A 25,928-nucleotide genomic window follows, 5' to 3' on the forward strand; every position below is an offset into this window, starting at 1 on the left:
TTCGGCTCATCAGGGGACGACGCCATAGCAGACCATCTGTTTCCATCGGTTTCTGTTTTGTACATCTGCCTGTATCATTATCAAAGGTAAACTTAAACAGGTTGCATTTGTATCTTCAGGGTTAAATGCAGAGGTAAAAAATCCTCACATCATTCATATGGGTCACATCATGACCTGAAGAAGATCCACGACAGGAGATCCACAACAGGATCGAAACGATGTCAACTAAAAATAAAGGCGTTTTTGGACGTGCTTTGGCTCTACCGTTTTTTAGCCCAGCACCCACCATGTGTTACCCAAGTTCCCTTTCATTGTTGGACAATACCCAATTATTTTAAATATTTTAGTGCCGATTCCAGAAGCGCTTCGATCGGCCACAGATCAATTCAGTGATCGGCCAATTTTCACTCAAATGACTCGATTGCTGATCGGCTATTCACCCGATTGTGAGAAACCGATCTTTTATAGGCTACCATCTTAGTGGTATAAAAGTCAGATATATATCATTTTGCACCTTTGTGACAGGCCTAAACATTACAACGTCCTCTCCACACACACAGGAACAGTTTTGACATATAATCATTTTGGAAATATTCAAAGTCACCTTACGCAAAGATTGGTATCAGCCGATCGTGAGAAAAACAATCTGAGCACTTCTAGCTGATTCATTACACAGGGGATATTAAGTATGAAAGTGGTTTATTTGTAACACAATTGTAATACAAATGTAATACAACGACTGTACAATTTCAATATTCATCTCTCAGGCCGGTCTTAAGCTCATTATATACAATGCATGCACCATTAGCTTGAAGAAAAATAAATGATTATTGGCTAGGTATCGGCCTATGAGCGGACACACACACACACACACACACACACCTGAGCATTCGAATACCAGTTCCACAACATTGAAGAGTCAACAAAATAATTCTGTCAGCTCTGAAACCTCACAGTTGAGAACAATGATGTAAACAACAAAGTGTTAGCACCCTGTAAGACAAGCCCCATAGTGTATAGGCTACATTAAGTTCCCTTCACACCCAAAACATGCTTTGAAATATATATATATATATATATATGTATATATATTTATTTTCTTTTTTACCAAAAACCCAGCTACAACCACAACACTTAATATACCGGTATGCTTAATAACGAGAGCTTAGCTTTTGCGGTGGTGGAAAAGTACTTCACTTAATAAGTATCAATACTGCAATATAGAAATCCTCTGTTACAAGTAAAAGTCCTCAATTCAAAATGTACTTGAGTAAAAGTACAAAAGTATTGGCATCAAAATGTACTTAAAGTACGAAAAGTAAAAGTATTCATTATGCAGAATGTCCCATTTCAAGTTTTGAAAATATTTTGAAAATAGCAGATAGCAGCTATTTTCAAATGGCCAAAATGTATGTAGGGTTGAAGTTGTTAATGCATATTTTGTAATAATATTCAATCAAAAAGTACAAGTACAATATTTGGAACTGAGGTTCTAGTGGAGTAGAAGTAAAAGTATTGGAAATCGGAAATACTCAAGTAAAGTACAAATACCAAATGGTACTTAAGTACAATACTTAAGTAAATGTTCTTAGTTGTTTTCCACCACTGCTCTTTTGGCACCAGGATGGAGCCTCATATGTCGTCTCTCCCTTCTTGTCCGTCTTCTGTAAGCTATCTGTCCGGTTAGGAGCAGAGGTGTAAGTAAGCTATCCGTCCTGTTAGCAGCGGAGGTGTAAGTAAGCTTTCCGTCCTGTTAGCAGCAGTGGTGTAAGTAAGCTATCCGTCCGGTTAGCAGCGGAGGTGTAAGTAAGCTATCCGTCCTGTTAGCAGCGGAGATGTAAGTAAGCTATCCGTCCTGTTAGCAGCGGAGGTGTAAGTAAGCTATCCGTCCGGTTAGCAGCGGAGGTGTAAGTAAGCTATCCGTCCTGTTAGCAGCGGAGATGTAAGTAAGCTATCCGTCCTGTTAGCAGCGGAGGTGTAAGTAAGCTTTCCGTCCTGATAGCAGCAGTGGTGTAAGTAAGCTATCCGTCCGGTTAGCAGCGGAGATGTAAGTAAGCTATCCGTCCTGTTAGCAGCAGTGGTGTAAGTAAGCTATCCGTCCGGTTAGCAGCGGGGGTGTAAGTACGCTATCCGTCCGGTTAGCAGCGGGGGTGTAAGTACGCTATCCGTCTGGTTAGCAGTGGCGGTGAAGGCCAGAGGAGGTAGAGGTGGCGCTAGGTCGCCCTGCGGAAGGACCCTCCTCTATTTTAACAGGGATGACATTCGACACTTCATGTCACCAAACCACTTACCATTCACTCTCGGTCTCACTTATGTTCCCTATTTCCAGTGGCTCTGAATTCCTTGACGGGGTTCCAAATGGACCCTTTGGGGAGGGGTCCTTGAAAAAAACCCCACCTGTGTGAAGTGAGGGGTGCTCTCATCACCACACGTAGTCATACATCATCTCATTCTGGCCCCACAATTTGCATCCTCACTTTTGTCTTCAATGTTTGTGTTTACACAAACCCTCAAAGCTTCACATTAGTGTGAAGTGAGGGGTTGCCCACTGAGGCTTATTTAACTGCTGTAAACAGACATTAACTCTTCCACCGCTAAATGGCATTAGCAATAGTTATGACAGGCCACCATAGATTTGTTCTATTTTTTAGAACGAGAGTTGTAAGATGTGTCTTAAGTCATAATTGTAATGTTATCATTTTAAGCCCCTTTAAAAATAAATTAAAAACGTCTTTGGCCTGGAGGCACTTTGTGAAAAAGAAGTCAAATCAGTACTTGATCTAGAATTTGTTAAAAGTCCATAGACTTGGCTGCCACATGACGTCACGTTTAGTGCCCTAAACAAGTCCATAGACTTGGCTGCTACTCTATGTTTCTCAAAAATGCTCTAAACAAACATTAAAAGTCCATAGTCTTGGCTGCCATATGACGTCATTCCGAATGCCAGACGTCGGAGGGGTAGCGGCGCACCTCATAATGTTTGAGAACCACTGCCCTATTCTACTCGTCTCTCCCCCGAATAATCCTGACTATCCACATTGCATCACCGAGCCTACGGCGTTACGTTTCCCAGAAGGTCAGGCGTCAGGTAACCCTCTGGCGTGGGCATGGCTTTTGGCGCAATCTCCCGCTGAGGGGGGCCAGGGGTCAGGTTGGGTGTCAGCAGGAGACTGTTGTGCGTGTTCACACCCTCCACCACAGTGTAGGCAGGGGGGGGAAGCGGGGGGCGCGCGGAGGCCTGACTCGAGTCCAGATAAGGAGGCTGGTAGTCCCCGAAGGCTTGAGACGCCGCCGCCACCAAGCTCGCGTCTTCTCCTCTCTGACAGGGTTCGCCGCCGGGGTCCACCGACGCGGACAGTCTGGCGTTCATCTTGCCCACGTCCAGCTCCGAGGTGTAACCGGACGCGTTCATACTGTTGACCCGCTGAACAAACCCTTTCTTTACGCGTTCTTTCTCCGTCTCCATCTTGATCTTCCCGCTGGCGGCGGCGGCAGCGTCCGCCATGCTCTCTTCCTCGCGTGCGAGCAGCAGCTCGCCAGACGCTCTAACCTCGCTCACCTGCAGTGTTGACATTTTGACAGCGCATTTTGATTACGTTTTAGTTAGTCTTTTGAGTAAAATTCCATTTAGTTTTAGCTTGTGAGCTTGAAGATCGGCTATTTCGACTATAGAGAATGACACCTGCACACAACCAAACGATTTGCTGACGAAATTGTCAGTTTATTTAGTCATAGTTTTAGCTTAGCTTTTTTTTTCGCCCTAGTTTTTAGTCGACGAAATTGACACTGCTCACCTGGGTGTAAAGTTCCTCTCTTCCGCCAAGAATGGCCACCAGAGGCCACTCCCACGCAGAGGCAGGGTTCTGTGCCAGGGAGGGGCTGGACGGGTCTGCGGCGAGCGCCGAGGTTTCCTGGCTGGACATGCGACGTGAGAGAAAGGGCAAGGTTTCCGCGTCGCAGCAGGGCATGTCGGGGTCGCAGCAGCTGGCGTGGCCCGAGTCGTCGTCCCTGAAACCGATGGACAGGGGGGAGCCGTCAGAGGACGGCGAGCAGTCCACGAGACAGTCCGTATCCGCATCCGACGTGAGATGGTCGTTGGGCTCCTCGATGTCCAACTCGATGAACTCCACCCAGTGGTCGTTGTACAGCTCCGGTCTCAAGTCAGGGTGGTCGCCCAAGATCGAGGTCAACTCGAACAACTTGCCTTTCTGTAAGATAAAAATAAAAAATATTAGTGATGCACAATATAATTGGTAGCGTATCGAAATCAGTGTTCTGAGTCGTTTGATTCCCCCCGGACATATTTGCGATGTACATCAGCCAATGAGAAAACCAGCTGGACTACAGGACTAGAGGACTACTGGACTAGCTTGCACATCGATTATAGACTCGGCTTGCTATTGCATAGCAGCTGGTAAAATAATATTTGCCTGATGACCGTCTTGAATTGATCCAAGGCTACAAGTCTGTATCAGAAATTACGTTAGAACTTTAGTTAAACTTTCATATTGACGTACCTGGGTTAGCTTCCATCTTGTACTTAAATGTTGACATTATAATCCCTTGGTGTTTCATTAGCGCGAGGTGCCGAAAATAGGAAACACCTCGTAGAGAGAAAAAACACCACGTGTGAAATGCTACGATAAAGATGCAAGGATTTGGCCGTGATGTGACTGTTATGCAACACGGAAGTAGCACAGCAGCAGAAAGAACGCCATTATGAAGGAATCGTCAGTGATGTGACATCACTGGTGATTCCATGGGCATGTGACGGACTTAACTTGTCTCCGCTGTTGAGAAGCACCTGCAGCTGCAGTCTTGCAGTGCGCTCTGATAAAAGTGTTACCTGTCCGCATTTAGTTCAAATACCGCCCGTCCTCGTACCCGTGAACTTATAAGAGTATATTATTTCACCCATTTCCACCCGTCAAACTCGGGAAAATGCATGGAATGTATAGATAGATAGTCTGTAAAATACCTTGAGAAGTTCTGGGTCAATTCCTCTGATTTTAGGTCCAGGAATCGGAGGCAAAAAAATTATCATCAACCTGGGGAGACAAAGTTATAGCTCATTATGTCTTTAATCACTTTATTACAAAAGCAAATAAACCTATAATATTAATGGAATATGTCTGAGACAACAAAGCTAAGGAGAACTCGCCAGTTTACCAACTCACCGCGATGTGGGCATTTTAGTTTTACATTTAAATTGCATTGAATTGAGAGAGATGCTTAGAGTTAACACTAGAGAAAGTAGGAATGCTAAAAGTTTAAACACCAAAGTACTGAAACAATGTAATTCATTAGTAAACAATATCCTGAAATGTTAGGCCTACTTATCATTGGTATTCACATACTCACTTTTTTATCATCATCTAGCTGACCATTTAATTGCACAAAATAATGTGATCACTTTGGAAATGAACTGTAACATCTGTGAGTTTGACATACTACACTGATGAAGACATTGATGAAGACTTGGTAAACTGGCGAGTTCTCCAGCATCCTTGTGGAGCATCTCTTCTTTGAACATAGCACTGATCTTTTGCCAAGGCTATGACTGAGATGCTATGGCTACGCCAACCATGGGATAATTACATTTTTAATTAAAGAACCATACACTACAGCGCACAAAGAGAAGATCAATAAGCAATTCATAATGTGGTGAATTAACAGTGTGATTTTCTGCAGTTCTGCTATGCTTACCCATTAAGACCTCAGGACACGATTCTACAAAATGTCAGTTTTCTGAAAAACCTATGTTTCTATATCAGTAGTGCTCAACCTGTGAAGGACCCCAAATATTATCGGTATTTGGCTGCCGACCTCCATCTGAAAATATGTTGTTCCAGGGAGTAGGGACCCCCCATAAGCAAAGATTTGAGTTAAAACGTTTGTTGTAAAACACGATTTTTCAAAAATAGCAGATCTGCACTCTGTGCATCGCTTTTTTTTCCAACAGCTAAAGTTTAAAAATAATGGTTAAAAGCTAAGGCGACACGGATGCGTTCCAGGTCTTAATATATATTGTTAGAATATCATTCTATCCTTATCAGTACTTACACATACTGTAGGTACATTGCGTGGCAACAATAGAAGTTCAAGTGTCTTACTTTTGTTGCTGGGAGACAACGATCAGCATTAGGATGCCTACTAAACACAACCCAGCAAAGACCAGCAAGATCGCCACAGGAAACCTAGAAACTGGGGTTAATAAAACACAACCACACATGCAAAAAAAGATGCGCACACGCCCGCAAGTGCACAGACACACACACACACACACACACACACACACACACACACACACACACAATATTGACAATGGCTTTCACGTTTCCTAGCAACATGAAAAATCTTGAAACGAGGCATCTACTACAAAACATTAGAATGGACAATCAGAGAATTCTGACAGAAACAGTAAAATCTTCAGTGGCGAATTTAAACTCTGACAGTGTACACGCTAGAGCAGTAGAGCTGCTGTAAGTGAAATGTTTTAACTAAATAAACTATTGTTAAGTTAAAGCTCTGTTTTGAAAGTGTAATCACTGCTAGACTGTGTTTGTTCAGTAATAGTCACACCTCTTTAGCAAACAGAATATACATTTTCAGGTCAGGATACCACTTTTATCCATTCAGGAAAGAGCACAACACAAAGATAATTTATCAGCTTCAACGTTATAGTGGTCCACTCCTGTTACTGAATAAACAACACTCAATAGTAACCGATTGCTATTGCAACACAAGATCGATTTATGACAAATTTTAACAAATAATAAAGAAAATACCTTTAAATGAATACTGAGTATTTTGCTGTAATATGCTGTGTGTAGTTCACCTGAAGAAGACACAGAGATGAATATGGACTCGCTGAAATTTCCAAAGTATCTGTATCCCAGCATCTTGCATCTCACTCTGACCTCGTGGCTTATGTTGGTCTCAAGGCCATAAATCGAACGTTGTGTAGTTTTCTCAAGGTCAGCCTGGGGAGTAGAACATAGAGTTCTCATATATCGCTCTGAGAAATCCTTGACACTCGGATGACCAACAACAACAAAGACAAAATAGGGTAAACAACGCGTCCCCTCGCCAGCTGATAAGAAGCGGTCTGCTCACTCCTCACGCAACGGAAGGAAGCATGAGCTCAGTTCGGGGCTCTCCCCAGGTTGGCAAAGGGACAGTAGCGCCCCAGGATTATAAGCCTAGGCAATTGGCACCAGGTGAAAAATGTCGCGGGATAAAAATTTAGAAATATCAACACATTCCTCCTTCCCGTGTTTTTCGTGACAAATTATTTTGTTCAAGAATTCTCTGCAAAGGGCAGCTAAACATTTTCCATGTATTCCGAAGCTTGATTTGTAAATATTATGATCTGTATGTACAATAATGTGAAGTAAATCGAGTGAATAAAATACACAAGGTTACAATAAAAAGTTGAGAGAAAACAACTCAAACAAACAAGGATTACTGTTGAAACTGACGTGTTAATAATAAGAATGCTTGCATCTAATTTACCTTTATTTAAGCAATTTAATAGAGCATAGTTTACATGGTCTAGTGTATAATAATGACCTGGGTTTTCTGCAAACCTACAGCTACGAAAGTTTACTTTACTTTGTACTGAAAAAGAAAAGCAAACAACATTTATCTTTACCTGGAAAAAGATAAACTAAATCAAATAAAAGTGAAGCTGTAGTAATGCAGACCTTGGGTTATGTGGGAGTTCTGTGAGGTTGACCTTACTTCATGTATTACATATTGAAGAATTAGGTGCAATAATCCTTGTTCAATAAATATGTTTTAATATATTATTGCGTTGCATGTGGAAATTTTTTCAATGAATTATCTTACAAAAAAAAAAAAAAAAAGAAGGAAACTATGTTGTTGCTTTGTTTTTCTGCACTTGATCCAATGTGGCAATGTCTGATCTTACTTTGAATGTTTAACCAGCAGATATGTTTCCTAGATGCAGACTCTGGGTGCCACAGTTTCTTTATCTGGGTGGAAAGGAACCAGTCCAAAACAACCTTTTTGACGTTTCACAGAATGTGCGCATATTAACAAATGATACGCATGTCAGGCTGACTCACACACGCACGCTCTGCGTTCTGAGCCACCCCCCTCCCCCACATGAAAAAGGTGCCAGAGCACATGGGCAGTTAAAGCCCTTTATTGCAGCTGTAGAACAACGCTTTAATTGTAATAACTTAATCAGAGTTAGAGTCTCTGATGAAAATAGAGAAAATTGTGATCTACATACAAGTTGTACAAGCTCATAACATGTTGCATACAAGTATCTAAGATACAAGCTATTTAGCTCATTTTCGCTGTTTTAATAATCTGAATTCCTTTAAAAAAAAAAGAATAGTTAAACAATATCACAATGTTAGATCATTTTTTTCCCCATTCAATTCCATTCTCTCCACTACATCTCAGAGGCAACTAGAAAAAGTGCCCTTCTGGGCACAGGTCTCCACCAGGAGGATAGGAGTGTATGTGATTTGGCATAAATGTAATATAAACATGTTTACGTGTGTGTGACGCGGCTTGGCCTGTTGTAGCGCCACCATGAGGCTGATTTGCACTGCGTTGAGGAGTTGTGGCGATTTGTACAAAACGGATTACAAAGCGGGCTACTCTTGAAAAGTTTAGAAGCCAATTGTAGCCAATGAGGGTGGATTATGAGAAATCAAACAAACCCGTCTTGATCACATGACTATGGAGAGCATGTGTACCGATTTGCGTGAAATTTGGCTAAAATCTAAAGGAGTAATATTAGAAAATGTGTTTTACATATGTTGGCCTCCTGGTGGCGCTATAAAGAGCAGATGTTGTTGGCATACAAAGTTATCCACAAATCCTTGCAGTTAGAGGTAAATACACTTTTCTGGTGGCGCTATAACAGGCCGCTTTGAAAATTTCGGGGCAGAGGTTCGTCGTTGGCATCCAGGGAGTGTGTGTGCAAAATTTGGCATTGACTGGGTTAAAAAAAATAAGAAAAATGTACTTTTTCCACCACTGATGGTAAGACACCCACACACACACACACGCACACCAAATTAATTGACCCACCACTGTCCAGAGGGTGGCGTTGACCCCGCGGTACTGGACCTCGTACTGCAGGGTCATCCAGCCCATCTGCACGTCGGCAGACTCCGGGGGCTTCCAGTTCACCAGGGTGTCAAAGTGAGAGCCGGTCAGACCCACGTTCAGCAGGGTCCAGTTCAACCCCGACGGAGGATCCGGCCTCACTAGAAGGAACAATAGATACAAATACTGTTATATAATGCAATCATTTCATTTCAACCTTCAGTTCAGTGGTTTTCAATAGCCTTTTCATATCAAGGCCCATTATTTATTCAGCATTTGAGCCACAGACCACCATTTCATGAGATTTAGCCTCGCAGACCCAAAACGAAATTATATTTTGGTATCGGATAAGATTTTAGTCCACAATTCCATGCTGTATTGATGTTAGTACCATAGGAGACATAACAGGCAAACGTTGATCGAAATAACAATTCTTCTACATTCTCTAATTGTGTAGACTTCTTGGAAATTAAGTAATGCCCGATGTTTAACAATAATTTTACTCTTGGGACCACTAGTTGAAAACCACTGCTTTAGTTAGTTCTCGGAAAACACACCGAGGGCTGGGACCCTAATGACGATGGCTTTAGCTTTAGTACATTTACAGGAGAACGGTGGTGGTGCAGTCAGTAGTGCTGTAGTCTCACAGCTAGAAGGTCCCGGGTTCGATTCCCGCCAGGGTGCAATTTCTCTAACACTATGACTCAGACATATTGGTTAGACATAGCTGTGAGGGCCTGAACCTCTAGCATTTTCTCATTTGAAAAATTATGACATTTTGTACCTTTTTCATTATTTGAAAATGTTTGCCCAAAATAGAGATGCCAGGGAATAACAGACAAAGAAGTACCAGTAATTGTAATATTTTATGAATTCCAGTTGTTGTATTGTAAACTGATTATTGTCATACATTTACAGTGTTTCTTGGTTGGGCATCTAAACAACTTTACAGTAACAAAACGAGAAGTTAATGTGGTCGCTGATTCAAAATAGCGGAAGAAATTTGGTCGCTGGGTATGATTTACATGGCTTAATAGTTAATAGCCAATAGCGATTAAAGATAATAATTTATCTTAAATTATTAAAACGTAAAATGACACTTTTGTTAACAACTTGAACCAACAGCATCCCTATTCTGGGAGGAACCTTTGTCAAAGACTTGGCAAATTGATTTGTGTAAAGTGAAATAAGAGGGTACAAAACGCACTCTTTACCAGGCATAGAGGGTTTAAGTGGTACTGAATTTGCAGCTCAACAAAAGCCAATTACTAGTGTATGACGGAGGACAATGTCACGATTAATTATTTTGTCACGCCTGCTCACCAATGTCTTGAATCAGGAAGTAATCCTCGTCGTACAGGACGGTCTCGTCTTGTGAACGTAGCCGGACGCTATATTTTGTCCAAACGGACGTGTGGTTCTCGTTGAAGAAGCACTCATGGGGCCGGTCAGCAGTGTAGTGAGGACATTCACACCATTCATTGTCCGTTATTCTGAAAGGGCAGGAAAGACAAACACGGTCTGAAACAGTGGCCCTCAAACATTTTCATCTCAAGGGGGTCCTGAAATTTGTATATAGTTGGCTTATTCAAAGAATAAGAAAGTATTTGGTGTTCAGAAATATTTTGTGCCAGGGAACTCCATATTTAGGTTATTTGTCCTATCTGCCCTGTGTAATTTCAAAGGCTAAAAGCCAAGCAGAAATGACATTTCTTTATTCATACGTTCCAGCATTCAACGACAAAAACAATAAACTCATTAATCACAATTATTTTGATGTGACAATAATCGTCATGTAAAATATCCCAATTCTGACATCCCTGTAGATCGGCTAATTTTGGTAAAGGGATTAGGTGTAGAAGAGGGGGGAAAGGCAGGGGTCTAGTATAGATTCCTGGGGGGAATTCTGGTCAACGAAGTATGTACGGTAATGATAACTGCAAAGAATGTATCATTACCAATTTCATAAGCAGAAACCCTGCTCTCTAAATGAGTGGCTTTTTGTTCAAATTCCTCCCAGGCATAGACTAGCGTCCGTAGATTTCATGTTGTGTATTGTAGCTGTGACCACTGTTAGATTGAAGTCTTAATCTCAACAATGCACACACTTGTAGTGCAAAAGCAGTTTACGCTGGAATACTGCAATCATTCATGCGTACAAAATCTGAACATTTACTTGTTAGCAACAGAATTATTATATATTTTCCTTTTGTTTCTCAATGTTTGTACAGAATTGCTGAGCTTGTAGGTCAGCTATCTTCGCATGATACTGTCACACGACAATGGGGACATAACAAATGAACAAATATGAGATAAAACACGAGGATTCTAGGTTTCTGCCCGACAGTGAAGATATGTTGGTAGTTCTTTAAAATACACACATTTGAAACAGGCCTATTTTTACGGCATGGTCAGGCCTCATGTATTTTTGTGTCTATGGACCGACAAAAGTAGACCCATCAAAGGCCACTCACTACAGTACATGAAACAGTGTGGGGTAGCTCTCTGTAGCAGAGAATAGCTACACCATTAAATGAAAGATTTATTCACAAACTGAACACCTTCAGAGTGATTTGTGTGGCTTGATTTATTTTACATACTGCACCCGTAGACTAGCCTTGGTATCGTCCTACTGGTAGCTAAAGATTGGATAGGGAGGCTATTAGACTTTTGTCTTGTTTTCGTAGCTTTGTCTCTCTCCTGAATAGAGAAAGATTTATTCAACGAATGGACAAAATAAGGTTTTCAACACCAACAATCTTGGTTGAGGTATAAAGAACAATACACAATAGTGTGGGATTGTAAGGGGCTTTCCTACGCTAACAAAAGTATTTAACCACTTAAACCCTAGTAAATGTCTTTCAAAACAATTATTAATCTAGAGTGCAAGTTTCTCATGTATCGTGAACTTGTAATTTTTCATTTAATTCTAAAATGACATGCCCAAAATAGGGATACCAGGGTGAGAGTGGTTAACACACATTTCTAATCTTAGATCTTTATACAGTATTTAAATGTAGGATCATGGAAGCCTATCTCGGAAACAAAATATGCAATTGTATATATCATAAATGTATATGATATCATATTGAAAATTCGTTCTCCAACTAAACTTTAAAGGCTACTTGGTTTATACCCTCACTTTTTATTTATGTAGAATAAGCGGAGATTGCCCGGCTTCGAGAGGTTCTGGAATGTTCCGACATTCCATCTGCAGCGGAAAGTCTCCATGTTCGCAGAGACACAGCCTGTGAGGTGGGGGCGCTTCTGTGGGACAGCTGTAATGAGATATGATATGGAGAGAGGGAGAGAGAGAGAGAGAGAGAGAGAGAGAAAGAGAAAGAGAAAGAGAAAGAGAAAGAGAAAGAGAGATTATTGTCCTTTGTCAACTATAGGGTTCATGCTCACTCTGCTCAATTTAATCCAATCTCGCACTTGTAAATCGCTCTGAAATAAGTGCCTAAATTGAAAATTGTAATTTAAATTGTAAAGAGAGAGAGAGAGAGAGAGAGAGACATAGATTTTGTTCTATAATAACACACTCCCTAATTAAACTAAATAATATCCTTATTTTCCTCAACGGTTGTACTGCAGGTCCACAATACACAATGTGCTGTTCACATGTTATCACTATGTACGGCACAGATACATTTATCTGGCAAGGGAGCATGTATGACGTGTCGTGTGCACTTCAGGGTGGGAGCACTGCATGTAACATTACTCAAGAGAGCAGAGTAGCATTGCCCGAGGGGTAGGCACTGACAGCTGCATTTTCCTGGAAGTCCCTTTAACGCCCCTTCACATGCATGCTCGGTCAGCTCACTACAGCGGCTTTCGTGGAAACAGTTTGTTCTCAATCTGTCCTCACAGGAACCCTTCTCGACATACACAGAAACCAGCCTTACTGGCTTGCACAGCACACACACACACACACACACACACACTCACCACCACCACCACCACGTACGGTATGTGCAACAGATATCACAACTACAGTTTGAAGTCCAATTTATACATTGCTGCGCAACGGCACCGCTTGCCAAGAAATTATTGATTTTCAACTGCAAGAAAACACTCACACCTGAAAATCTGTAAAAGAAAGTCTGTCGGCGAGCAAACAATGCACGCTGTAGTATATATTTGGCTTGTGTGAGAAAGTTGTAGGTTTAAAACGTTGCAACTGCGGCATTTATTTTTCTTGAGCCAACGCGCTAAGCCCAAATGTGAAAAGAGGAGGCTGAATCTCTTTTTTTGAGTCTAGTAATGTTTAAGCCAGAAACACCACAAAACTAAAAACGTAATTTGCACGATCATTTTCACAGGAGCACACAACACCCAATCAAACAAAACAGGGGGGAGGGTTAGGTACCAAATACCGATGCATCTCCCGCAGCCAAGGTCTACTGGGAGTAGAAGGAAGGTGTCAAGTCAGTCACATCGACAGAACAGTGTATTCACCTTAGGCTGGCTCAGTGCCAGCCGTGAAAAGTACCGTTACTCAAGTATAGTACTTTACTCGAGTATTTCCATTTTTCAAAACTTGATACTTCTACTCCACTACATTTCAGAGGCAAATGTCGCACTTATTCACTCCACTACAATTATTTTATTATAGGTAACTTTGTAGATTTAGATTCATAATATTATTACAACACATACATTAATTAACCAATTGAGCCCTATTTTATAGTTTGGCTACAGTATATATATGGCAATATATATACAGTATATACATTGCCAAATTCTGAAAATGTTTTGCACTTTACTACGTACTGTAAGAGCATATTGTCATGCCAATAATGTTGTACTTTGTCTTTGACTCAAGTCACATTTTGAACACAGAGACCTTTTATTTGCAACAAGAGTATTTGTTTACATTGTGGCGTTGCTACTTTTACTTAGCTGCAGAGTACCGAGAAGTGAGAGGACAAGATGGCTCCTCTCCACCACAGCTGTGAGGCTGTGCTCGGACATGATAAAAGACCTCTGGCCTGGTTAGCGGCTCGCCTTGTTGGGGGCTTCGAAAGGTTAAAAATAACCTGTTTACCAGATCCCCCCGCGTCTCCTTCTGAGGAGCCACACTAAATGGAGGATTAAGAGAAAAATCAATCTGACACTTAGCTATGCCCGAGGGTTTTATGTGCACAGTTTACAGCTACAAATGTCAGAAGTCAGCACATTTTTTGTAAAGTGAATACTTTCCTGTCGGGCAGAAACCTTGTATCCCCAAATTCAAACTACATGCTCAAGCTTGTAGATCTGGGAGTATCTGATTTTTGTCTTATTTTTTTCTTGAAAAGCGTCTGGATTAAATTTGCTACTTCTCTACTAACGACCGTAAAGACGACCTTAGTAGACACTTTTTCATGATTGGCTGCCTCTAAGCAAATGGGAGACTTACCCATAAAGCCCATAGTCTGAACAGCATAAAACCCATACTATACATGCTAATGTTATGAGCCAACTGCAGCTAGAGGAAAGCCATAATAAAACACAGTGAGTGAACCAACAAAAGAGCGTAGAAAACAAAACGGGAGGTTGTGGCAGAGAAAGACAAAAAAAACAGAGCAGCAGCGCTTTCTGCACCTGGCAGTTTTATAAATATATGTATATGTTTTATAAATATTGAACCAGTGAGAAGCATTAACAACAGCTTGTGGCTAACTACAGTGATAACTACTACATTGGACACATATGATTGGAACACAGGTTTTTCTTTTTTCATATCCTGAAAAGTGACTACTTGGACATACAAGGTTTCCGACAGCGACGATGTGTGTGTGCACGCATGCATGCATGCATGCACGCACGCACGTGTGTGTTTGTGTGAGAAAGACAGAGGTAGATGACTCACACATTAAGGCACATATTTACATATTATGAAAAAATGGGTCTGGACGTAACCCATTTAGCGCTATCATTTATTGACAAATTAGGACCTAATTCAAGGCAGCATTTTTTCCAGTCGAGCTCTTATTTTGAAAAAACACATTTTCAGTGGACCGGAAGTGGATTATCCCAGCAAGCTCGATGGAGCCTGGGGAGGCCTTGTTTACATGATCGATCTATGCCGGAGCTCCACATTGCCGGCTCTGTGCCGTCAAAGAAACAATGTTTTGACCAAAATGCCATCTGGGACAAGGAATAGGTGATACAGGCGATTGAAAGAAACGGATAGAATGGATTATTATGGCGACGTTGATCTAAGATGAACGATCCAGTGCTGTGCTAACATCATTGCTAGCTAACCAGCTAACGTAAGTAGCATTATGGCTCGATCCATCGAATGCACTATAAAAGCGAAATTGCCATTAATCTTCGGCAATGGCGTTAAGTGTCAGTATCAAAATTAGGCTTCAATTGACAATGATCGGCAATGGCGCTATAGGAGTGGATTCAGAATCATGAAAAACCCCTAGTTTGACATGTCACATGCTACTTAAAGATGGAGTGCCACGATTTTTTTCCACCCTAAAACATGATCATCAGGTATTATTATAATATAAGGAGCAATAACTTTTTTCCAAAAGGTGTTAAATAAATCATGCTTTTATGTGGACACGCCCACCACCAGTTCATTAAGTATGCCTGGTTTGCCTGGTGGGTGGTGAACAAGGCACTGCTTCAAGCTAATTGCACCAACTTCAATCAATCAACATGCTTACATCAGCCATCGTGTTGTCTTTGTGTCCCTGAGCACTGGTAAAAAAAAAACAACCCATTCAGTCAATTTCGGGAATAAAGAAAACAGCCTCCACAAACCATCCAAATTAATTTCCTTTTAGATGCAATTTCCAAAAGAAAAACCAGGAGCATTTTTTCTATCAGCACTCAATTCAATAACCTCGAATGGTTAACACAATAAAATAAATCCTATACAAACCACGGAGAATATGACTAATTATGTCTAACGGCTCGACGTAAAGGGGACTGGTCACTCGTGCTGTTATGAAAACATGTTTGTTCAATGTATGGGAGAAGGTCTTCCATTAACGCGCCCCATGTGAGAGCACAGCGTTCACACAGAGCGGTAACGGGTATTATTAATAGAGTTGAGTGCTTGGGTTGGTCTCCATCAATCAGTGTTGTTATTATTATTTTTCCTCTCAGGGAAAAGCCTCTTCCTATGCTGTACATTTAGAGAAGCCATTTCCTCCCTTGGTAGAAGGCCAGAGACCCCTGACGTCTGTGGCTTCAGTACAGAATGTTTGCTTCCCTAATAACAGAGAACCACATGTACTAACTGCAAGTGATTAGATCAGTGGTTCTCCAGCAGTGGTCCAGGGACCACCAGTGGCCCTTGAGGGGGATTCAAGGTGGTCCCCAGCTAAATGATGGAGAGTTGGTAGCCAGATGGACCGCCTTATAGGTCTTTACTGAAACTGAAAATATTCTAGTTTTGAGAGATGGAGAAACAAGGTTTGTGTCCGACATGGACATTATGGAACCCAGGAAGATTAGCTGTCGCCCCGGTGTGGGGATCCATTCAATAAACAATAAACAATGATGTCTTGGTCAGTAGAGACCTGTGAAGTATATGAGAGAGAAATACATTCTGAAGAAGCGTTAATCTATAATAGAAACGTTAATGTATAATACATCCTTGACTGGGGGCTTTTGCAAAGTTACAGTGTGCAGACTTCTATATATATATATCTATATATATATCTATTCTTTAGAGAAATTAATTATGATTCATCCACTTCCGTGAATGAATCATTCAGAATGTTTTGCTATTAAGCAGTGGACTCTTTCTCTTGTGGTTAAATTGCCTATAGCTTCTGGTTCTCCTGGATAATTAAATTTTCACTGCTAGTAGTAAACCACAACTGGCTGGCTGAGGCACCAATCGATTTCTGTGAACAATCTGGTACAGATCGGTGGGCTCTCACTCCACTTCGATGTGGGCTTAAACAATGTGGGCTTATAATGACCACATAAAACAGTACAGGAGGATAGACAGTTACACAGATCTTTATTGATATACCCTGGGGGAAATGCAGGTGTCGTAGCAACAAAACAGTAAGCATGAAAAACAGGATACGTAAAAGTATAGAGGAAACAAACGGGATTAATCTGATAAAAAACAAAATTTGACTTGGTCTGACTGGGTTGAAAATAATGTTGGGTAGGCTATCTTCTATTAATAAAGCTTACGTATAATATACAATCTATGGTATCACTAATAAATATGAGCTTACAAACATATATCAACTGAGTAAAAGGTAATGAGGGCTTCTTCACTTGGCCCTGTAACTCACTCATTATCTTATTGTGCAACAAGATGCGATTTAAGCACGGACTGTGCATGTGAACCGTGCATGCAAATCCATTGCCTATGAATGGACCAACCTACTATCAGTGAATGACCGTGTATGTAAATAAACAGCGTGGCAGAGTGGCTGAAAAAAGGGAGGCCTCTGAATGATTAAACAGCTTCTTATTGTTCCCCAGTGTTCTGGTGGATGGCTCTGGCCATTCTCCAGGATTCCTGGGAAGCCACTTCAACGGAAACCCCTTGGCTTTCCCTTTCCGCGGATTACTGGCAAGCGACTGTTCCCTACACCACTTCCCATAGCCCCCCCCGTTCCCCCACCTCCACACACACTTATTATACTTAATTACAATGTCATATGAAAATGTATCTTTCTTCAACAAATGGGAGCCAGCGGCTGGCTTTTTTCCCCATTGTGGTCCTTTCATAATGCTGTGTTTTAGCCGAAGCGATGTAATTAAGCATAATAATGATTTTTTTCTTTTCAGTCTTCACAATACCATTTCAAGAAGCACAACTCAAATGTGGAAATGTTGTTCAACGCGCACTTGTTCAACATGATCCATCCCTAATGCCATGTGGAGCTATTGATCTTTCGACAGAGGAACAGGGAGGCGCCGAGGCGGTGGAACGGGGTTGGTTGGGGGGTAGCTACGGGAAGTAGTGAACAGTCATTTGCGGATTACTGTGTAGTGTGTTGGTGTCATGCAATTAGCCCTTCGCTAAACCCCACCCCAAATGTGATTATCAATGCCAATCCAAATAGTTTAGCAACCGTTGCTAAGGATGGCAAGCTTTCGTCACCTCATAGCTGTCAATGTTATTTGCATGGCTGTGGTGCTGAAATCACACAGCTTAAGTCAGGAAAGTGACATGACTGACCCACCCAGGTGATGGCAATAATACTAATCACCATAGTCTTACTGTGCATTACATGAAAACTCCTGTCGGATGGTCATAAGTTGATTCATGCATAGCCTACTGCTGGCCTGGTTGACTAGATTTAGAAGACATTTTGGTGAGAAGGACAGCTTGCCATCGCAGAGTGGAGTGGTTGGGGCTTAGCGAAGGGCTAATTTGGACACGAGAGTGGTAGCGACTAACGAGTAAACAATAATGTTTTGGCATCGTTTGCCAGTAGTCAGTTCCATCTGGTGGTGAACTTGTTTGTTTATTTTAACATTAACCCTAGCAATTCTGGGCATGTCACTATAAGTGAAAATAAAAGTTCCAACTATTTTGATATATCTAAAAGATTATCTATTTTCAGATCAATTTAGATTAATGTTTCTGCCCCCTTTGGTCAAATAGCAAAATAGCAAATTTACTGTAATAATGTGACACTACATCCCCAAGAGCAATTCCACATTTGGAAAAGTTTATCATTTTCTGGAATTCACATTAATAAACATGCCAAGCCTCTGCTGTGCCTGGAATTGTCCTGCCTTACCATCACATAATAAAAGCTACATAAATGTAGGCCCACGCCAAAGCATATCTTTTTTTATATATAATTTTTATCCCACGATTTGGAAAACTTTTTTCACCCAGTGTCAATTATCTAATTTAATCTTGGGCACTACACTCCCTCCGCCAACCTGGGGAGAGCAAAGGACTGACCTCATGCTTCCTTCTACCGTATGCATGAGCGTCCAAGTCGCTTCTTTTCACCTGACAGGGGGAGTTTCCCTGGTCGGACGTAGTGCGTGGAAGGAACGCACTATTCCAACCAGTTCCTTTCCCCTCCATCAGGCACCCTAGCTGGCCAGAGGGAGGCAGTTTACAGACCAGTTTAGTTTTTAGTGAGGGTACCTACCCTAGGGGACATGGGGAGAACATGCAAACTCCACACAGAAAGGCCCTTTTGCCAACCCCTAAAAGCATGTCTATAAATCTGATATACTACATGTGTTAACTTCAAGTCCCAGGGTAAGAAAAGTAACACACATCCTCCGTTGGTGCTGAGCCAAAACTGTAGAAACAGTAAACAATAAAAAGAAAGCAGGAGCTCGCAACTCACTTTAAGATGCTCCAAACTTTATCTGGCGCCTGCCTGTTGCTAAATAAAGTTTGGAGCATCTTAAAGTGAGTTGCGAGCACCTGCTTTCTTTTTAACTTCCTCCATAATACAGAGTTGGCTGAATTGCGGCTGGACCAAATAATCAATTCAGTTCTTACAGTAGCCATGTTTTGGTTTTGTGCTATTTTAGTTGTCTGGTAGTACATTGAAATTGTATACATGTACCCATCTTCCACCAAATGCATGACACTCAGTTTACAGTACACACACATTTGTACTCAAATAAGCTTTTTTTGTTATATCCAAATATAGGTTCATGTATTATGCATTTCTTCAGTAAACAACAATCAATTAAGGATGTCAATTATCGATTAATTCATTCATCCGGTGAGTTGATAAGCGGTGTTTAAAAAAATAATTTCCCTCAATGTCTAACAAAACACATCTACATTTTGCTGATACAGAAATAATACAAAAGGTATGCTATATTCCTTAATCAAATATATATTATTTGACCATTTGAGATACAGGGCCAGGCAATGGCATCTTTGTATGAGGAATAAAATGTAATTAAAAGTGCACCGTCTTGTCTGTCACATCACATGCAAAAGCAGAGACGTTTCTGTAGCTACCAATGTTGGGGGGGGGGGGGGCATAGCCATCATCAGAAATGTGATGAGATCAGCACATTTTGGGCACATTTGGGCAAGTGGCTATGGACGTTTTTAGCCAAAGGAGTGGTTTTTTTGTGCAAAACTAATGCTTGGAATGGATTCAGAATCATGAAAACCCCCTAGATTGACATGTCACATGCTACATAATGCATAATGAAATCTTGCCTTATATAGGTTGTAAATGGTATGGTCACATAATATCCCCCTATAAAAATAATTGCTCAATACCGACAGCCGTTCAGCAAGTGTATTCATGAATGTATGACAATATTTTAGGCAAATAAAAAATATATAGCCTATATACCAAATGTCCCACTTTAAACAAAAGAAGTCTGTTGGCTGCCGGACTACAAGTTTAATTGAAGAATGTATTAACGGCAACGATGAACTATTAACATCCCTACAATAAATCAATCAAATAAATGACGAAGGTACCTTGGTCAGAGGTCTCCTGCGCTGAAATCATCCAGATATGAATGAAGAAGAGGACCATGGGGATGTTGGTGGCCATGGTGTTCCGCTGTGGAGGGAAGGAACAGAACATGTGGTGACTGGTGATTGAATGAATGTTACTCCGTGCAGTCCATCTAGCTCAGCTCCGCCAGCCCAACCCAACCCACCACAGCACCAATGAACAGCTCTGACCAACCACTCACTCCTTCACTTCACTCTGCTGGAACATACCAAACACACACTTAATTAGACTATGGCCTGTCACAATTATTACATAATCGCATTTATTTGAGATAATCACAATTCTTTTTGCATAATCGCCAATTGGTTCAATTTCTTTTCCTCCGATCTCCTTCTTTCTTTTCTTCAGAAATAGGAGATCTACAAGCTTACAGCATGCCACATGACACACGAAAGAAAAATTATTTAAAATAATTGGGTCAGTGATTTCTTCTTTGTATATTTACCGGTAAGTCATTTGTCATATCTACACTGTGCAATTCTAAAAGCCAAACAGAAATACAAATTGTTCAATGCAAAAAATACAATTAGATCGATAATCACAATTATTTGTGACAATCGTCAACTTAAATTTGAAATTGTGACAGCCCTGCCCCTAAACTAGACTTAATATTGAATTGCATCACTCAAAGAAAAATGTTGTCATGCCCAATGTGAATGAAGGCCATCATCATCCAGGAAATGTGAAAGCAGTCAAAATAATGTGGAACTCCTTGATGATCTATGTAATCCACACATTGCAGTCGAGCAGCATTATTGTTAGGAAGATTTACGGTAATACAAGAGTGGGCAGTGCCAGTGTCAATGTCAACGCCTGCCTGTATACTACTCAATGTATTTCTATTGAGCTGTTGTTCGTATCCACATAAATACCATTTTTGTTTACACTTCAGTGTACTTTTTGGAAGAAAATTAATTGGTACAGTACCGTAATACAAAATTATCATTACCAAGAAGGAAATAGGCCTGTGGCATACCAACTTTAAATCAAGGGTTTTGCCAAAGCTTTTTGAGACTTTTCCGTTTGTGCATGTGAATACTGTGCACTTGGCTGGTTCATTACTCTCTTGGGGCTATTGGGTTTACAGTGTGTCGAAACATGTCAAAGTAAACATTGGTGCACTGAACACAAGACTTCCACCAACAGCCAATTACAGCAGGCTCTTGTGAAATACATGATCCCTATTCCATTGTGCGGCTCCCAGAACCTGATCCTACTACACCGTAAAATCCTCATCGGTGTTCATTCAACTACACGTGTGGTACACATGTGTGTGTACACGCTCTGAGGTCATTTCGCTGTGTGTTGATAGAATATGTAGGACATCGACAACTAAAAAAGGTCAAGACTGGACTGCACTTGTGTTTTGTTTTTCTAGTGGGCACTGGGCAGTGCACTAGGCAGTGGTAGAAAAAGCCAATAACAGTATATTATAATTATATATATATCATGTCAGTGCCAGTGGACTACTCCCATTCAACAGCACCAGATGCAGAGGAGCACATACGCTTAAGTTATATGCCTCGTTGCATAGAGAGAGGAAAGGTCATACAGTGAGTCATTCAGAGGTTATCCAATGTAAAACATGTGGGGGAAAAAAACACTTTTGAAAATAGCAGATCTACAAGCACATATGTCGCATTGTGAGCTTGTAGATTTCAAATGGCCGAAATGAATATAGGGCTGAAGTGGTTAATGTATGTTTTGTAATAACAATCAAAATAGTCAAAATAAGTCAAATTGTACTTAAGTTCAGTACTTAAGTAAATGTATTTAGTTACTTCTTTTGACCACTGAGTGGAAGCGAGGATATTGAAGAGGATAGGGCAGGCTCAGGTGGTTCTGAGGGACCAAGATAATGTGTCAGGTCTAAATATTTTAGAATTTAACAATCTTCTTTTTCCACAAAAAAATTGATTTTTTCCCCCATTTGTGCTACATAATACATACAGCAACATGTAGCATACAGGGTCTACACTCTACTACGACATGTAAATAGCAATAATATATCAATTTGTGAACCCTTATGGTGCTAAATTACTTTTTACAGTATTCAATTTGACAGCGAGTGAACTGAACTGAAATTTGGGGGATCCCCCAAAATAATCATATTTGAACCTTGACAAGCACTTGAGTTGAGGCATTACATTTAGTTGTACTCAGTTCCACAGATATTCCACAGATAACTATTGTGAATAGCCGATCTACAAGCTCACACAACGCCTCGCAACTCGAGACGTTGACATTCATAATGTTGCGTTTATACTGTAGAAGAGTCCCCACTCCTTGGGGTGTCTTTTGTATATCTGCACATAAGTGGAATTTGTCCTCTGCATTTACCCCTCCTATAAGGAGCTAAGAGTCTTGCTCAGGGACACACATCGACATACATTGCTGGCCTGGCTGGCCTGGAATCGAATAAAGACTTGTTTTAGCCACTGTATGTTTCCTCTGCTAAATGTGTTTCAATTGAGAAATCGGTGCTAAATCTTCCTTTTTGTTCAATGATCCATTTTATTGGGTTACAGGCAGCAATTTATAACTTTGAAAGCAAATTTGACCATAATTCAGAGAAATTATATGCAAGCGGCACTTGCTAAATTGTTTTTCTGAAAGGAGAGGAGAGGGGGGACTCAGGGGGGGTAAAGTGACAACAATTTGCCATTGTGATCGCAGCTGTGGTGGGAAATGATAACACCATATATTGTTATGTTGTCAACCTTTGTCCATTGTGATATGTTCTGACCATCTGATTCTGAATATACAATATGCCACAACACTGCCTGCAAATCTTGTATATCTGAACAGGAATGCTATAGTCAAGATGCAAAGTGAGATGTCACAAAAATGTTATGCGTCCCCCTTGAAATTAACTTAGCAGTCTGAATATTCCAAGACAACGCTATACTCAACAATGCACACTTGCACAACCAACTATTTTTCCAGGACTGTTGATATTTATTTTTTCTAATTTCAAAATATTTCCAGGAATTTCATGACCGTAATGAACCCTGCATGTATACTATACTGTGTGTGCTGGCCTGAACCACTAGGCTAGATTATAGATTATAGTATGCAATGCATTCTGCACCCAATTTCAACGCACCATGGGGCCATTTTCTTGACCGTAAGGCAGGAAGGCCTACTGCTCCTGCGGAACAAACATGTCCTTTTCACATCCTCTGTGGCCCCTTTTGCACCATGTTTGAACCAGGGGGTTTTCCCCACCTAATATTGAACCAATTCAGAGCATTTCCACTGAAAATAAATTGGTTCGGAATCAGAAGAACCCTAAAAGTGGTTCGGAATTGGAACCAAAATTGGCCACCGGTTCCGTGAAAGCACCATGGTTCCAAGAATCCAAGCAAGGGAACCAGTTCTAGAACCAAAGTACTTTTGGTGGAAAAGGGGCCTGTGTGGACTGGACACAGGAGGTGCGATGATGCTGATAAAACACTGAAGCAGGGTGGCTTCAACCCATCTTCACACATCAGCAGCAACACTTTTGATAAGAGGGTGTGAGCTCCAGACAGTCTCCAGACAGACACACACACAAAGCGGCGCCTACTGTCTGCATTCTATTGTTGATTTCGTAGACTAAAACTATGACGAGAAATGTTCGTCGACTACCTTTTTTCACTGAGGAAAACTCAATAAAAAACGAAATAAGAACGAAGCTATGATGACTAAAACCAAGACTGAATATATTGACAATTGCGGTTCCTATCCGGTCACTCTACTGCCGCCCCATGCTGAAAATAGCAGATCTACAAGCTCACAACGCGTTGCAGTGTCTCTGTAGAATCTACAGACGCTTGCATGATTGATTGCATGCTGAAAATAGTCGATCTACAACGATCTATAGTAGATCGACTATTTTCAGCATGCAATCAAGTTTGAAATCTGTCATTACGACACCTGCCAAAATACATTTTTGTTGAAAGTAGACTAAACTATAGATTCAGTCGACTAAAATATTATATTTAGTCGACTAAAACAAGACACTCAAACTTTTCACTTGACTAAAAAAAACTGAATGAAACTATTTTAAAAAAAAAGACTGACTAAAGCTACATAAAAATGTGCTGTCAAAATATTATACTGCATTCATTGTACTTGTGGGAAAGAAAGATATAATGGCATTCTTGTTGTACAGAGTGTACTGTACTGTGTTAACACGCAATAACAAATTCCAATCCCCCCCACTAGGCTACCCTACTTTATTACATTCGTTTCAGAATTCCATTGGAATTACCCCATGGGTGGATCTTGACATCTTGTATCAAACTCTTCCCAGTATCACACACTCACACGGGGTGCATATAGATATAGTAGTGTTTGAAGGAAAGGAACTATTATCATGACTAGAACAGTGGTTTGTAACCTTTTTCATATCAAGGGACACATATTAGATTTTGTTTTCTTCATAGCAAAGTTTGCCCAAGTAATAACGAACTTGACACAGACAAGTATAAAAATATGCTTATATGTCTGAAAAGTAGTTGGCTAACTAAATAAATACAAGATAAACTTTCAAAGTGTAGGTTGGAAACCATTGTCAATTTATCCAACTCTGAAACAAACTCTGTAGAAACCTAAATTAATATGCCATGTAGGCTGTAGGGTCTATGGTTACATACTGTGTATTTACAGTCGAGAATGAACACTGATAATTTACTGCTGTTGAGTATTTATATAAAAACATGCTTACAGAAGTGCAGATGAAAACTAAACACACCCCAGCATTGCTTTTCATGCTCATACATGACACAAATACACACGTTATAATTGAAGCTCAGAGTCAGACTGTAATTCTGGTGGTGAACCACAATGTAAGCAACATGCAATAAAACGCAAAGACCATAAAACTAGCTCTGACCTCTCAAGTTGAAAATCCGCCTAGCTGTTTCTTCTATCTTCTTTTCTTCTGGAATTAGTCTTTCTTTCTGAAGCAAAACACGAACACACACACATGGCCTATGGTCCGCATAGCCTCCCGCGACGCCAACAAAGTTCAGTTCATGGAGTGAGGAGAAATATTAAATTCTGTTTTCGCTGTCCAAGAAAAAAAATTGTCTGGGCGTCGCGTGTCAGATCACTGCTGCTCTCTAGTACAACTACAACTACGCCCCCCCCCGTGTTGCCAGATCTTGCAAGAGAAACAAGCAACCGCGTATATGTAAACAAGTCCAAAAGATGCGACTATATTATGTTTAAAATATTAATAATACATAGTATTATTATAATTATAATACATTAAATACACAAACTGTGATTGCATTTTGTGTATTTGTGTGTAGGCCTTTTTTGTGCCTCTGGCACAAAATATGTTCAGATTATGGTCTGTGGTCTGTATAATAATTTGGGGTCCTTGGTATGAAAATGTTTGATAAC

General features: G+C 40.7%; 1 protein-coding gene across 1 annotated transcript; it reads right to left on the reverse strand.

The window, feature by feature from the left end:
• Window positions 1-1,468: 1,468 nt before the first annotated feature.
• Window positions 1,469-25,616, reverse strand: LOC308309538 (growth hormone receptor-like). Its single transcript, XM_080755431.1, has 10 exons — window positions 25,414-25,616; window positions 20,495-20,579; window positions 12,233-12,368; window positions 10,414-10,583; window positions 9,073-9,251; window positions 6,839-6,983; window positions 6,114-6,204; window positions 4,979-5,048; window positions 3,795-4,208; window positions 1,469-3,559 (listed from the first exon to the last, which is right to left on the reverse strand). The coding sequence occupies exons 2-10, from the start codon at window positions 20,568-20,570 to the stop codon at window positions 3,053-3,055; spliced, it is 1,788 nt and encodes a 595-aa protein (XP_080611557.1). The 5' UTR covers window positions 20,571-20,579; window positions 25,414-25,616; the 3' UTR covers window positions 1,469-3,052.
• Window positions 25,617-25,928: the final 312 nt, after the last annotated feature.

Source organism: Protomyctophum bolini (genome assembly GCF_963924005.1).
Source record: "Protomyctophum bolini genome assembly, chromosome: 22".
Taxonomy (NCBI): Eukaryota; Metazoa; Chordata; class Actinopteri; order Myctophiformes; family Myctophidae; genus Protomyctophum; species Protomyctophum bolini.